Below are 15,596 nucleotides of genomic sequence, written 5' to 3' on the forward strand. Positions count from 1 at the left end.
GGGCCTATTAACATGAAAAATAGACTTTCTTTATTGAGAATAAGCTCCATAATCTATAGTGGAAAAAAGTAAGTTTTGAAAACATAGTCAACACACTATTATTAACATGGGAAAGTAAAATGGGAGTGTACTAACACTGGAAACTTTCATAAACATTTAGTGTTGAGATTTTTTTTTTTGTTCTGTTGTTGTTTACTAACTGGTTTGGTCCTGCCCCATGCAGACAGCCTGTGTTACCAGCTGTCAGAGATGTCTAGACCTTATTTCTTGAAGTAGAGACTTTCAAGTATGCACAGGTATATTTTTCCCTGTTTCCACACCTTTTCAGTGACCTTCATTTAATAGTTCTGAAGAAACTTAAACTGGACATGGGACTATCAGCACGTATGTTGTTACACATACTGCTCCTGATGAAGCTCAGTGATGAAGTTCGAAACATTGACTTAAAAGTTTAGAAATGATTGTAAGCCTTTAAATAGGGAGAGATAGGACATACTCATTTATAAAACTTACCAGTCAAGTAAATTTATCTTGAGGGTTGCTTTAGACAGTCTTTGTCATTCCTTGTGAATCGTAAAACATCTCCCTTCCACACCCCCACTTGTTTCTACTAGTATTTATGAAACTACTGCTAAAATCATAACTGTGAATGAATAGGTAAGGCTTTATAAAAATACTTTGATTGTGCTGCACTGATGAAAATTCTCAGCCAAAATTTTAAATTAATTAAGTAGAATTAATGGAAGTAGTAGGGGGCATTTTCAATCAAAAGTCTGCATCTTTCAAAATATAAATAATCTGAAAGCAATTAGTTACTCAGTTTGAAGCTCAAACAAAATGAGGCAAAGGCTTTAAATAAGTTCTGGTTGCATAGAAACAAAGCTACTCTTGGTAGATTTCTTACTTTTTTCATTCAGTAAACACTGACCACCTGAGATGAGCAGGCTGTAAATCTTCATGAGGGTTTAACTTTTGCCTTACCATAATAAACTGTGCCTTAAAAAATTTTTTTTTCTTCCCCCCCACCCTGCCTTAACTGAGCTATTACCAGCTTCCACAATCAAGAGCGTGTTTTGTGTGACCTAAGCTCCATGCTTTCACTAAGCTCAAGTTTGAATATTCTGGAGCTGCACAGCCCGGAGTTGCTGCTGTGGTAGGTGGAGCTCTAAGAAATTGCAGTACAGCTGAAGCTTGCTCAGAGCAGGAGTAGGCACCCAACTTTGAAGACTGCAGTAGGTTGAAGAGAATTACCGTGACCTTGTTCTTTTTGCTGGCAGTGACCATGTACTCTTATGATGACTTGCCTGGGCACCCCATTGTAGCTGGAATGAATTTTCGTGCTTTTGCTTTCCCACCAAATCAGTTACAAACGGAGGAAAATAGAAATACACAGATAATGCTGTATTTAAAGAAACAGAAAAAGCCTAGACACTCAGGTTTTTTAATTAGTTTGTTTACATCTACCTATAGCACTTCCAATTACAAACTATATTGTCTCATCCTTATTGCAGGGATATTACAATTCCCTAGCTCATAAGAATATTTCAAAGATAGGTTTAAAAATGGTGAGTCAGTTGTTAGGTCATGATGAGATGCAAGCATTTCTGAGGAAATAACTTCATTTAAATGTGGTTAAGTAGTGGATATCACTTTTATTAAATTATAGGCAGGTTAATATCATGTTGCTTTTCCCCTGCCCTGTCCAACATTCTTTCTAACAGCCATTTTGCCAACCAGAGAGAGGAAAGAGATAATAAAAAAGAAGAAGCTAAATGCTTTTTAAGGTATTGGTTATAATATAAAGAAACTTTTTTTGAAGTCTGCTGTCACTATCCTGGCACTGACAGCATCATGCTAAACTAATAACACCTATTATTTTTCAAGTGAAGATTTTTCTGAGTCATTTTACCTGCATGAGTGTCTCATTTGAGAGACAAATATATACTCCTTGCCCATAGGTAATTTTTTTTTTTCCTTGCTGTTCCTGATGGGCAGCATGTCAGGGTTCAGAAATGGAAGAGTGCTTCTAAACACAAAGGCTTGGAGTTTGCTGTTGCCCAGTAGTGATAGGTAGAGCAGATGCTCTGACGGAAAGTTCTGCATGCACCTTTCTAGCTCTGATGGTGGAGAAAATGCCCTTCAGCAATCCTGTTCCACTGTTGGCATTCTCTGACGGTGGTACAAGTTCTGGTACCAAAAGTACCAGGGTATACTCATTGGCCCTCCCTTTAGGGAAGGTGTCTGTGAGGTTTTTACTTTTTTTTTTTTTGCTTTTATTCCCCACCCCCCCCCCTTTTTTTTTTTCCCTCCTCCAGACTCGGAGCAGCATTTTCTTTCACTTCTTGTGTGTGACTGAAACTCCTGTAGGGTTCCTCTTACGGACCATCCAAATTACCACACTGTAGCATGGTCAGCGGAATGGTTGTGCATCTCTTTGAAGGTACTGGTCTTGAGGAAGCTGTGAGCCGTTGAGGACTTGATGTTTGGAACTGGGATCTGTTCAGATGTTTGGAGCTCCTGGATGTCTACCCTGTGCGCTCTGGCAGTTTGTATTTGTCTGTGTAGCAAGAGACACTGTCCTTAGCACAAAGACAAGGCACATCATCTTGCAATATGTAGAGAAATTCCAAAGATAGGAGAAATATTCTGAGATACAAAACGGATGCTAGACAACTCTGGCAGTTTGTGTTTGTCTCCTCTGTACATATGGTTCTTGAGACCATCAAATCTGTATTAATGATAGTTTGGAGGACAGTCTTTGGAATCACCTTTACCCTGTGCTGCTAGCTTGGGCTTGCTGTGATAATCGGGCCAGGTTGTCTTAGGCTGTAATCTCAGATACTTGCCTACTTACTTGCTTATATCTCCCTGCTCATCTTGCTTCACCAGCACTTCGGGGTTGGGAGTCTCTTGCTAATATAACTAGCTGGTTTGGCTAGACTGGGGGGGAGAAACTCAGTGTTTGGAGTAAGCAGGGAGAGAACAGGCTTCATCTTTATACATGAGATATCACTAATGCCGGGTCTGCATTGGTGTTACTTGTTTCTGTCATCTTCCTTTTCAAGCGATCCTTGTCGTGCAGAATATGTGATCTGCTCTTAGTTCTTTAGGTTGAGAGAAAGGCATCTGAGAATCATCCAGTCATTTTTGTTGCATGGTTTTATACTTCTGGCCATCCATAGTCTATTCTCATTATAAATGTGGTACAGTGCCACCTGCACTTCTAATGAATGTCTGTCTGATTAGCTTGTAGCAGAGGCTGGAATAGCTCAAGATTATATCCTTTCTGATTTTATTTTCGGAATTTGTGAAGTAATTTCTCTTACCACCACAGGTTGGAAGATCTGTAATCAGTTCTGGTTTCCCAAAAATCAAACTCCAGTGGTCAGATACTGAGCTTTTTGAACAATTACAAGTTTGAGGCCAGAGTGTTTTGCTTGGAGTTACTTGGCCGTGTGTTGGGCACATGGACTTACTAATGAGTATTGTTGTTTTCTGCAGCCCTAAACAGTGAACTTAGCTGTAAGCACAATAAATGACTTTCAGTCGCATATCAGTGCTATGAAAACTTTATATACGTAGATGCAGTGAATGTATAAAAAAGGCTGGGTTTTTTCTGTTCTCATTCACCATTTCTCTTACACATACTGCTGTCATTGGTGTCTTGGTTCAGGCTACAGTATTTAGCTCTGCCACTTGTAGATGCAGGAATCCTTTTTCTGAAATACCGGGATGATCTAGAGCTCTGTCAATAAATTTATTCCTTGAGGGTTCCTTCCCAAATCTGCTGTTCACATATTGACAGCTAATGTGTTGATGAGTTAACGTGAACAAAGCAGGGTGAGGCACTTTGGTTATCATCCCTTCGGAAGAAAAAATGCTGGGTCTTGTGATGAATGTCTGTTTTTGTGAACCACATTAGCTTTGCATGTCCTAGGTCCCAGCAGTGCTCTTTACAGACTTCGTGAATAAATAGAATAGAATAAAGATGTTGACTAGCTCCTGCTACAATCAGTTTTCAACTTGGTGTTCCAGTTGGTGTTTGTCACGTTCGTTTGCTGCAAACAAGGGCATACTGAATAATTAGACCTTTGCCAAAGTGGCAGAATGCCTCTTTTCTTTGTCTCAAGACATTTTTTTGATTCCTCTGAGTTCAGAATGGCCTAAAAATATTGGGTAGGTCTTTCATAATCACACTTCATTCTGCGAGTATGAGAATGTTAAGTAATCAGACCTGTTTTAAAAAAAAAATATAAAAAATTGTTGCAACTCTGACTTATACCTTCTGGCTTAGTTGGGCAGTGCTGTCAGCATGTTCCTTTGCAACTGCAGTGAAGCCTATATAAAGTAGGTAATTCAAATAGAAAAAAAGTGTTTTCAAAACAAAAATGAAAAAAAAAACCCACCCTAAAAAAACCCCAACCAAACTCTACAAATTGTGGGTATAGGAATATGTGTGTTTCTGAGACACGGCTGTATGGCTGGCATTCTGTAGTGTTCCAGTTTGTTGCGGATCAGTGTGTTTCAGTACAGTGTTAATTTTTTCTTTCCACCTTGAAATTTCTGAAGAGCCTCATTTGGATCCATCTTCCAACTAGTAATTTTATCATTTTGCTCTGACTAGTATTATTTTTCTAATGTTTAGTTGCTTTAAAGGAAGTATGACAATAAACATGAAGTGGTTCTTTGAATTCCTGTCAGAATGATCTGTGTGCCCTTAACTTCTAGCTATAGTTCCCCATAGCTGGTAGCTGAGCTCAGTGGAGGATAGTGGGCTCAGTGTACTCTAAGTTTGTTAAGTTTAGACATCCTTCACATGTCTTTCTAGAAGGACAAAGTGGTGATGAAATCAACTCCAAATTAATTTCATCAGGTTGTTTCAGAATTCTCCTTGAAGCAATTAGCCACTTTGTTGTCCTCCCCCAGCAGGGTTTGACACTGCAAGAGGAAGGGCTGCGTGCTTGGAACACTTACAGAGCCCTTCTTGGCTACCTCCTCTGGTCTAAGTCATTTGTTGCTTGGCTCTTTTTGGCCTTTATGAGGCCAAGCTGCGGCAGAGTGGTGGAAATGCATCAGAGAATGCATACGCAGCAGAGAACAGCTGCTTGGACTGATGAGTCTCCTTCCTCTAACAGGCACAAATGATACTGTCTCTCAGAAGTCTAAACATGGGGGAGTAATTCATCAACTTCTGCTATCCCTTCTGTGCTATAGGTGTTTCAGGTACTAAATTCGGGAGACTGGTACTTCAGTGTTGTCCTGAATGTAGTTAAAGAGCCTTATGTGTCTTGTTGAAGGAGGGCATTACCTTGCCGGTCATCTCTGAGGGGAAGGGGCGCTGGGGATCTAGCTTTTTGGTTAACTATTTACCCTATGATGAGTGCAGTTCCTCGAGTTACTGTCAGTGAGGACCTGTAACCTGTTCTCTGTGGTTCTTTTGTGTTACCAACTTCCTGGCTTTAGAACAATGTAAGTGTGGGTCATGTTTATTTTGGCCTTTATGCCTTTTACAGGATTTTTTGAGGAGGCCAAAAGGGTATGTGCAGTTAATAATTCAGAATGTGCAAAGTATGTGTGTGACTGCAGGTAGGACCTGTGTTGCCTGTCACATGGAATGACTCTGCATCTAGACCCACAGCCAAGTTACAGCCCATCAGTTGGTTGTGGTAACTAATGGTGTGCACAACCCTTACTTGAACTTACACAAAGCAGTTTGTGTTTGAGTTTGAATTAGTTACTATTTGTGGTAAGAAAAGTTCACGCACGTGGATAACTGTTATGAATCAGCTGAAGTGTGACAGAGTGAGCAAACACAGTATTTAGGTTCAGTGATGCTTACTCTTAAGCAGTGTTCCAAATGGCTGGATATGGCGGCAGAATGTTGAGTAAACTGGTTCATGAAAGGAAGAACGTTGCTGCTTACAGTGGCTGTTGACTAAAAGATTGCTTTTAAAAAAACTTATGAATTAATCACTTGTTTCTCTTTCTTTTTTTTTAAGTATGTATAGAAAATATGATTCGACTAGAATAAAAGCAGAGGAAGAAGTCTTTTCAAGTAAGAGATGCTTAGAATGGTTCTATGAATATGCAGGTAAGGGTGAAATGCACATTTCTTCCTAATAACAATTTAATCTACGTAGGAATATAAAATTGCATTAACTGAGCTTTTCCAAGACTGAATATGAGGCTTTTTTGTAAAAGTCGTAAAGAAGCTTTTCTTATGTTCTGTGTAGTGTGAAGTTAAAGAGTTAAAGGGGCAATTTTGTCTTTGTCACTATTCTGTAAAAAGAACACAGGAGGTGTGTAACTTAAAATATTTTGGAACATGTATACTTTACTATTCAAATCTATAGTTAAAGTTGTAGTTCTGTCCAAAATGTTGTGACCTCTCTGGCTTTACAAGTTCTGTCATCTACTGTGTTAGTGCTGAATAGTACAGAATTATCCTTTGGGAGAAGTGTGTCTTTATTTAAAAAAAAAAAAAAAAAAAAAAAAAGGTGAGGGAGGTAGTAACATTAGTTTTGTTCCTGCTGAAGCTGGTGCTTATGGTTTCAAGCGAAGAAGTGAATGAATTCCAGTGTCCCATTACTAGTCTTGTCATTATATAGTTTTCCATCATTCTTGCCCTTGTGTATGAGAACTTTCTTCAGAAGTTACTTCTAGGGGTGTTGATTATGATCTGCTGTCACAAAAGATGATCCTTTAATAGTGAAGTTGGTCATTGTATTCATTTTTTACGCGTGGTTTTCTGAAGGGGAGAGCTTGAAGTCTGGGAAAAATGATCTCATGACTGTAAAGACCAAAAGGAAATGAAATAGGTGATTGACAAAGAAAATAAGGTCGTCTTGCAGTTTTCTGATGCTATCTCAGATAACATTGCCCACAGTTTGTCATGTTTTGTCTACTTCTTACACATAATGAAGAGTGACTTAATTTGATGTAACAAAATATGTTTTTTCTTCTAGTGAAATGATGTAAACTAAATTAAGTACCCTGAGATCTCACTTGTCTGTGGCAGTCTGTGAGAGGAGCTTCAGACAAATTCAAGCCAAGTCTAACCTGTTAGATTCTCTGCTTTTCTGACCAGCTTGATTTATTTTTTTACTCTAGCAACAGGGATAACTCATTTTTGTCAAGACTTTCATGGAAAGAAGGGATGAAAGGAAGGCTGTATATGAAAGAACTTTTGAGTTTCCATTGGATGCATACACCAAGATAAAACAGAGAAAAGCGGAGAGTATGATCTGTTTACAGTATTGAGTAACATTCTAAAAAATTAATTTTCAAATAATAATCTCTTTGTGTTCTTGCTTCATGAGTCTTCTCCTTTATATATGCAGACAGTTGACGCTGCATTTGGGTTTTTTTTCTTCCCCTAGTGTGTGTTTACATTACAGAATGAGTCTTTTTAAGAATTGTTTTGTACGCTCAGAGAACTGTGAGAGGATGTTTTCGAAGATGGGAAAAGATATAATTAAACCTTGTTATTTCTCCAATAGTAGGTCACCTAATAATAAAACATAGCTTGATCTTCCCTTTATAAAACCTTTTTTTCTTGCATATGGGATCCTTATATTGGATGAAAGTAGGAATTCCAGCCTCTAATTTTTTTTTTTTCCCCAAATGAGCCCTTTCAAACGTGACCAAAATAATTCTAAGAAAATAGTCCAAATACTTAAAATGTACTTAAAAAAAATAGAATTGCACAGTAAAATTCTGAGGCCTATATAATTTTTGCAGTAGAGTATTGTAGAAGTTACAAATATCTTGATTTACCAGCATGTTTTAATAGCAGTGCATTTTAATAGCATCTATATTTTGAATCTTTTTTTCCTTCTAAGTTGGCAAAGAAATATCACATAAAAATGTGATGATCTTATGTGATCTTATGATAACAGTAGAAATTCAAGCCAAGAAGTGGCTTTCACTGTCCATTGTCCACTAATTTAACCGTGGTAATATTATGTGGATGTTCTGCTAGTCTTAAGTGCATTCCTAAATATCTTATTAGTTTGCTCTTCCAATATTATTTCAGTAAATGGGTAGAATAAAGGATACTGACAGGAATGAAGAGTTGTTTTACAGTTTTTCTGTCTTTGTTTCCAAAGGTGAGATAAAGATTTAGGTGTATCCAAGTCTGATAGTAAGTGTGGAAATATTTGTCGCGTGTCAAAACAAACCAAAAAAACCCTGTATGGAAGTTCACCTTGTACTGTGTGATTGCATTTCTCTTGTGCTGTAAAGGTCAGACCGTTTTGATTTTCAGAGACAAGTAAAATGCATTTTGTTTGCAGGCACTGATGACATCGTGGGGCCAGAAGGTATGGAGAAGTTTTGTGAAGACATTGGAGTTGAACCAGAAAATGTAAGTTCAAAATCCATTCAAAAAGTGCCTAATCTGTTATGACGTACGTGAGCCAGTCTTATATCTCTTATTTCTCCATCAAGAATTAAAAAATTCTTGGGAGTTTTTTAAAAAATTAAGGAAATACAAATCAAGGAGGTTTATATAGACCTTTGGAAACATCTTGCCTTTATTTTAAACCCCAGACTATCAGTCTGTAAAAACTAAATTTGTCTTTGCTGCCACCCCTTCTCCTTCACTTTTCCACCCCAGCCCCCCCCCCACCAAAAGAAAGAGATTTAAAAAAAAAAAAAAGGAATAAAAAAAAGGAAAGCTCGCTATTGTCTTTTCTGAAACAATGAGACAACACTGGAGATTTAATGTAGCAAATACAAAGTAATGTTTTCTTTGGGTTTTCTAGGAGAGAAGGGGATTTCAAATATTGTGAGCAAGTTTAGCGCTCCCATTACGCCATTTCAAAACACAAATAAAGAATATATATATAGTTTTATATATATATAAAAGATGAATTTATATACAGAAGTAAATAAAATTTAAAAATGAATGGTTGTGCATTTTACAGGCTTTTTCCTAGTGACCAGTTTTTGCTCTTTAAATGTATATGCAAGTTCCACCTTTTGCAGGATTCATAAAGCATCATCTCTGACTAAGTAAAATGAGAATTGTGGTTTTGAAAGATTTACTGTAAATATAAGGTGTAATTTGCTAATTTTGGAGTTTATGACTGTAATAAACCCTTGAGATTTATGCAGACATTTGGGTATATAAGTAGGTGTTCTGATTAGCTGCACTAACATTAGCAAGTTAATGGCTGACTTGCAAATTTAAATGACTTGATTATTTTTTTCTTCTAGTCTGCAGGGTCAGTTGTCCTGCAAGTTTTTCCATGTATATATCAAAAGTGGTTTCTTAAGTTCCTGAAAAAGATAGTAATCTTATGGTATCACTCTATCTAAATTCTTTAGTGCCTCAGTCTTCTGTGTGAAGATGTGAAAAGGGCTCTGTTTCCTTTTGGGGAAAACTGAACTATTTATGCGTCAGTCTCTATTTTGATGTGTGTTAACGTTGGTTCATCTAGCTTTACTTAACATCTACGTGAATTATACGCCTGTTCAGACCTGCAAAATTAGGTAGGCTGGCAGTACCCTGGGGTAGCTTTAGAATATTTGGATTTCACAGAGCTCAGGGATTGCAGCTGATGTTCACCTGGATGAGAGTTTAACAAATGCCAAATGTAGCTTGTGATCAGATTGGTACTTAGATTTTGTAGTTGTTTTGGGAAACCTTTTTTGTAGCTTTTGCACCAGGTTACCTTCCTCATTGCACTGCTCACTAGGTGACTGTGCGCATTCACTTGAATTAAGGTGGCTACTGGTAACTTGGGTGGGTGTTCACTCTGGATCTTTGCACTTTCTTCTTTTTGTTTGTGTTATGTGCAGGTTTGTCGCTTTCAGGGTTTTTTTAACTTTTAAAATAGTGTAGCAAAGATCCAAATATCCCATTTATACGAGTAAAGCATCTGTAGCCTACTAAACAGTAATTATTTGAAAAATGCATGGATCTTTTTGTTAATTTTTTTCAGTCTTCATTTTTTTTTTCTCTTCAAAACAGGTAGTTATGCTCGTACTAGCATGGAAATTGGATGCACAAAACATGGGCTACTTTACATTACAAGAATGGTTAAAAGGAATGACATCACTACAGTAAGTGCTTTAAAAACCTCTTCAGTTTGTTATAGTAAACCCATTTTTTTTAGAAAAAACACGGTTTGATGTTTTGACTTGTAACACCTAAAGCAGAGAGCTCTACCGTGGAGTGGAAGCCATATATTTTTGGTCCTATTTATGGTGATATGCCACTTAGACAACTTGAAACCTGGGAGATATGTGTTTAAATACAGTTGGATTAAAATGTCTTCAGTGTCAAGAAAACAGAAATGTCATGAAGTTCGACATTGTTTCTGTTCCCAGGGACGTCCATCTATTAGATATTAGTCTGTTGTAGTTTAAAATGCTAATTAATACAAACCCTTTCTGTGATTCTGCATTGTCATGTTCTTTCTAAGAGTTGCTTTCTCCAGTTGAGACCTTATTTCCACGACATAATTAACGTAAATACAGTTGAATAATCACGTTTCATAGAGAGCTGGAGACAGAACTGTGTTTTGACTTATCTTCCACAACAGAATCAATAAAACTGTTTAGAAAGTTCTATAGTTTCAGCAAAACTACAGAAGTATTGTTTCGCTGCTGTGGTTTGCTGATTGTTTGTCATGTGTAGAAAAGCTCTTAGCTTAATCTATTGGAGAGTGCATTTTCTACAAAGCCAAACAAATTTTTATCAGAGTACCAACGTAAGACTTTGCCATTTTATCTAAATCCATTTCACACAGTGGGTTTAATCAAGGCATTTTATGCAGACCAACTCGTAAACATGATGGTTTTTGAGTGATGTATTTTGAACAGATTGATGGGGATAGACGTTAGAGGTTCTTTTCTAAAATATCAGACACCTGTATAAGAATGCAGACTCTAAATTCACATTGTGCTTTTCCTCTAGATGTGATACTACAGAAAAATTGAGAAATTCTCTGGATTACTTGAGATCTTTATTAAATGAGCCTACCAATTTTAAACTTATTTATAGATACGCGTTTGACTTTGCACGGGTAAGTACTGTGGAAAACCAGCTTCTGAAATTAAAACCTTACCTTCCTAAGTAATAACTGAAAGGCTGTGTACTTCTAAATATGTTTCTCTTAAGATACCGCTCAAGATTGCTTTTAACGAATGGAACCGTTTGTGGTCTAAAAACGTATGTGCAAAATGCCAGAACTGGAAAATAAATGTGTATAGGATGCTTGATGTTCAGTGGTTTAGTGTTTTGACATGTTTTGTTGCCTCTCTGCTTCAAGCTGTTTTGTGACTTCAAGGAAGTCATTTAGGCCCTATTCTGTTGCCTGTTGGAGCTTTGCCACTTACTTCCACTGGCTTTATAATTACCCTGGTTTTTCTTCTTGCTGTATGAATTCTGGGAGCATAAACATACTTAAAATAGGAAGGCAATTCAGCCATTTCTGAATGAAAATAACTAACATGATAAAAGCCAGATATGATATAATACAAATACTGGTTCACACGACTGTTGGAAGGTCATTAATGATGTTCTCAGTATTTGTTAAACAATATTCTGATGTCGGTCTTCCTGATATAAAATACATATTGATAAAATTGTACCTGGCATTGGAACCCATAATATGCGTAAGACTATTCCTACTTAAAGGGAGCAATAAAAGAACTTGAATTTTCTGAGCTAACATTTTGACATGGAATTTGGACATCTGTCTTGCTAACATGATGCAGTGTACAGAAGATTTAACATAAAAATGGTCACAGGCAAAACTGAAGCTCAGATTTCAGTGCAGGAAAACCAAAAGCACCAAGAAAATTTGCAGAAAAAAAAAGTAACATGAGAAAAATAATGAGAAGAAATGGAACTGAGAGCAATTCTGTCATGACTAACTCAGATTTGTGGTACATCAGTGCTTTCTGCATGTCAGCACGCAGAGAGATTCACGGTAGTTCACTTTTAACCAGGGAAGCCTACAGTTGAATATGACAGAGTGTATGCTATTAGTATGAGAGGGCAAAAAAGCCATATCAACATCTTAATTCCTCCTTTGCTTTGTGAAGATTTATTCTGCCAGTTTTGCTAAACGTAAAATGCAAAGGCTGGAAATAAGTAACATTGCCAAAGAAGTTCAAGATACTGATGAACTACTTGGAATAAATTAAAAAAATGTTTAATTAGTAGCAAATCTGCACCAGCCTGTCAAAAGTTAGTGCAGAAGCTTAAAAAGAAGATGGTGCGTGGAGTTTTTTCAAGAGGTACCAAATTGATGTGACAAACAGTGGTCTTGAATGAGTATTTAAACATTGAGACACAAATGCTGTGACGTGATTTGTGACACCCCCCCCATACTGTAGAACTGTAAGTCAAAGGCGCATCAACTGGGAGATTGTCAAAACAATATTAGATAAATAGAATTACTGAACTTTTAATACTGCGGAGCCGGGGAAGTCTACAGGAGAATGGCATCCAGTGAGAATAGAAGTGAATGCTGACAAAGGCTGATATATTTATGTAGATGCAGCAGATGAATCTGTATGTAATTTTTATCAGAATCAATGAAGTGATTCATAGAAAAAAGCTGATGAGCATAGTTTTGGGGTTTGATTCAGAAAATCGTGTAATTTCCGTCCTAAGGGTAATTATTTCAGGAAAGTGCTCCATGGCAAAACCCACTTGTCTAAACTTCTGAAATTTTAAGAGAATTTTTGAAAGCATCTGTTGTGATTTGGTATTTAGGGTCATTGAGGTTTTATGCAGCATGCATGATGTAAGTCAGCATGGATTTGAGGAAATAATTTAAAACGCCATATGTTGGTATTAAGCACAAATACATTCCTCGCTCCCTGTTTGCCATTGTCATTGCCAAGTTTGAGAACATACAGATGCGTGTATTTCATGGCTTAAATAGGTCCAAAATATTGTGGAAAAAAAAAAATCTCAGACAGACTGACTGTCATCAATGTAAAACAAATAATGAAATTTATCAGAGTTGGTCAATATATTCTTTCCACTGTATTCAAGAAAAAGAATGTAAGTATCTGGAATGTATGTTCAGGATGAAATGGGAACATCTGTCATGGCAGATGTGCCATTAGGCAGTTGGAGGTGGGTATAAAGGGCTTATCTGAACAATTTGTTCTCAACAGTAGTTGGAGAATGCAGAAACTTAACAATGCAAGGAATGTAAAAACAGCATGGCCAAAGTAAAGGCAACAGAGCCTGATTTCATTAACGCTTGAGTGTACGGGGAGAATTCAGAGTACAAAAAGTATGGAAAATAAAATGTAGTCTCGCAACAGTATGATTTCTGCTTAAAGGTGTTTGTGACAGAGGTGTAAATGGGCTTTGGAAAGAGGATTAGTTTATAGAACTATTTGATGTTGGAAATAAGTGGAAGAATTGTATTATATTAATACAAAAAAGCCTTTGCAGGTTTTTTTTCCCCAGCTTTATTTCTAATTGCAAAGCTTTGTTCATCCTGGAATTTAATTTTTCACTCTAGATCAGATTGAGTGAAGTCCCTCTTGGATTTAGTGACCAGAATGTAAAACAGCTTCTGATGTTTTCAGAGTTGCTGGCCTCCCCACTTACCTTCCAAAACAAATCTACATTAAATTCCGTCTACGTGATTTTAGAACTGAGGTATATTTTGTATGAAATGGGTTGCAAGAAGAGAGGCTAACCTTGTGGCTAAGGCGTTCAGTTGTTGTCTGAGAACTGGGATCTCGCTCTACCCCATCCTTCCTACGTGATAGAACACAATTCAGTTATGTTTTGAGCTTGATTTTTTTAATAAAGAGGTGTGTTCTGTAGTGCATACACCTGCACTTGTACAGCTGAGGCACCGGCCTCCGTTCCCTTTATCTTGGGTAGCTCTCTTGTACTGTTCTCTTAGGTACTCCCTGTATCCTCTGTATCCCTATAGCTCTGGTTTTTCTTAATTTGGACTTTGCAGTCTGCAATCATGAATACATAGAGATCATGGTCTCCAGTAGCTAATAGGGAACTTTATTTTTTGTGATTTCATTAATTTCTGAATTTTTAGCTTAATGCTGTAATCAAGGCATAAAAGGGTGGGGGTTTACATCCCATCTCTCACCAAAATTTATTTAATTTCAAGACAACAAATGTAGATGGATAAACTACTTAAAATAACAGAATGGAATCTTACATGTCCACATGTTACTTTTGAGATGTGCAGAAGTTGTGTTAACGAGTATATTTAATTTTCCCACTGCTTCGATGTAATGAATCTGCTGGCTACAGATGACGCTTCTTTTTGTTAGCAGAAGCAAACAAAATCACCCCTTAAGCCTTAACGTACTAGTGCTACATTGAACTAAAACTGCAATGGTTCTGCGAGGGGTCTGTATGTGCTGGTGTATTCTCTTCCCTTTTCTCATTTGGTAATTAATGTAATCTGAATTTCGTGTAATCAGTAGAATAACAGAACAGAGAACCTCCTTGGCTTGCTCTTGCGTGGTCATTGTTACCTGATAGCTACTTAACCATCTACTGACAGTTCATATAGTTGTAGTAACAATGCAGGAAATATGCACAGCAATACTATTTTAAGAGATGTATGGCAATGCAGAGGCATATATGCACGCATTAGTATGGGTCTAATGGCCATTGCTTTCTGGAAAGGTCTGAAGTCACAAACAGGAGCGTATGCCTCGTGCAGTAGCGGTGACAGTCTTTTGGGAAAGGGGAGAGAAAGCAGCATCTCCGTATAGCAAGTCATTAGCTATGAGGAAGGAAATTTTACTAGGAAGTTGTGTTTTATTAAAAAAACACTGTTTGATACTGCTATTTATAGTTAATTGTTATATTATTTATTTGTTAATTTATGTTAAGTGTGGGTGAGCTGTAGTACAGCCAGCCGGGGAAGTGAAAAATCTTGAAATAATGCTCTTTTTTTCCTTTTTGACCTTTTTCCTTTTTATGCAGGAAAAGGACCAGCGCAGCCTAGATATCAATACTGCCAAGTGTATGTTGGGCCTTCTTTTAGGAAAAACATGGTCTCTTTTTCCAGTATTTCACCAGTTTCTAGAGGTATGAAGTTTGAAACAGAATTACATGTGTCTTCTTTGATACTTTAACTAGAGGTAGAATGAACAGCTAAGAGTTTTTTGCTCTGATTTAGAATATGCTAAACCCCCAAAGCAGCACATGCAGCTGGTTATCTTTTCTTTCTTCGTTTTCCCCAAATCCCTATGCTGCTATGGTTTATTTGATGCAAGACAAAGTATAAAATGTCTTTGATTTTCTTTTGGACGTTCATTTTATTGCTGTGTGTTTGTCCACTAAAAGATGTCTTAACTAGAAACATGTATTAATCAGCACAAGTTTGACTACTTAGTGGTTTCTTTAATCCTATTTAGTTTTAGATGGCATATAGATTAAAATAATAATTCATCACAAGGTTTAAATTTTCTTTGAGGGAGTTGAAAATATATCTTAGTAACTTCTGTTTCTTGCCTTAAGCAGCAATCAAAATACAAAGTTATCAATAAGGACCAATGGTGTAACGTTCTTGAATTCAGCAGAACAATTAACCTTGACCTCAGTAACTATGATGAAGATGGAGCCTGTAAGT

At 37.0% G+C, this 15,596-nt stretch overlaps 1 protein-coding gene across 27 annotated transcripts in view; it reads left to right on the forward strand.

The window, feature by feature from the left end:
* Positions 1–15,596, forward strand: part of DCUN1D4 (defective in cullin neddylation 1 domain containing 4) — a 41,998-nt gene that overhangs the window by 21,907 nt on the left and 4,495 nt on the right. For 26 of the 27 annotated variants that reach the window (XM_074588018.1, XM_074588040.1, XM_074588019.1 and 23 more), the window contains 6 exons: positions 6,000–6,091; positions 8,295–8,365; positions 9,977–10,068; positions 10,925–11,033; positions 14,948–15,052; positions 15,488–15,590. In XM_074588018.1, coding sequence (XP_074444119.1) covers positions 6,000–6,091; positions 8,295–8,365; positions 9,977–10,068; positions 10,925–11,033; positions 14,948–15,052; positions 15,488–15,590 — 572 coding nt within the window. Of the gene's footprint in view, positions 1–5,999; positions 6,092–6,123; positions 7,238–8,294; positions 8,366–9,976; positions 10,069–10,924; positions 11,034–14,947; positions 15,053–15,487; positions 15,591–15,596 lie in introns of those variants that run through there. The other variant, XM_074588039.1, reaches the window with a different exon arrangement.

This window comes from Larus michahellis, chromosome 5 (genome assembly GCF_964199755.1).
Source record: "Larus michahellis chromosome 5, bLarMic1.1, whole genome shotgun sequence".
Classification (NCBI taxonomy): Eukaryota; Metazoa; Chordata; class Aves; order Charadriiformes; family Laridae; genus Larus; species Larus michahellis.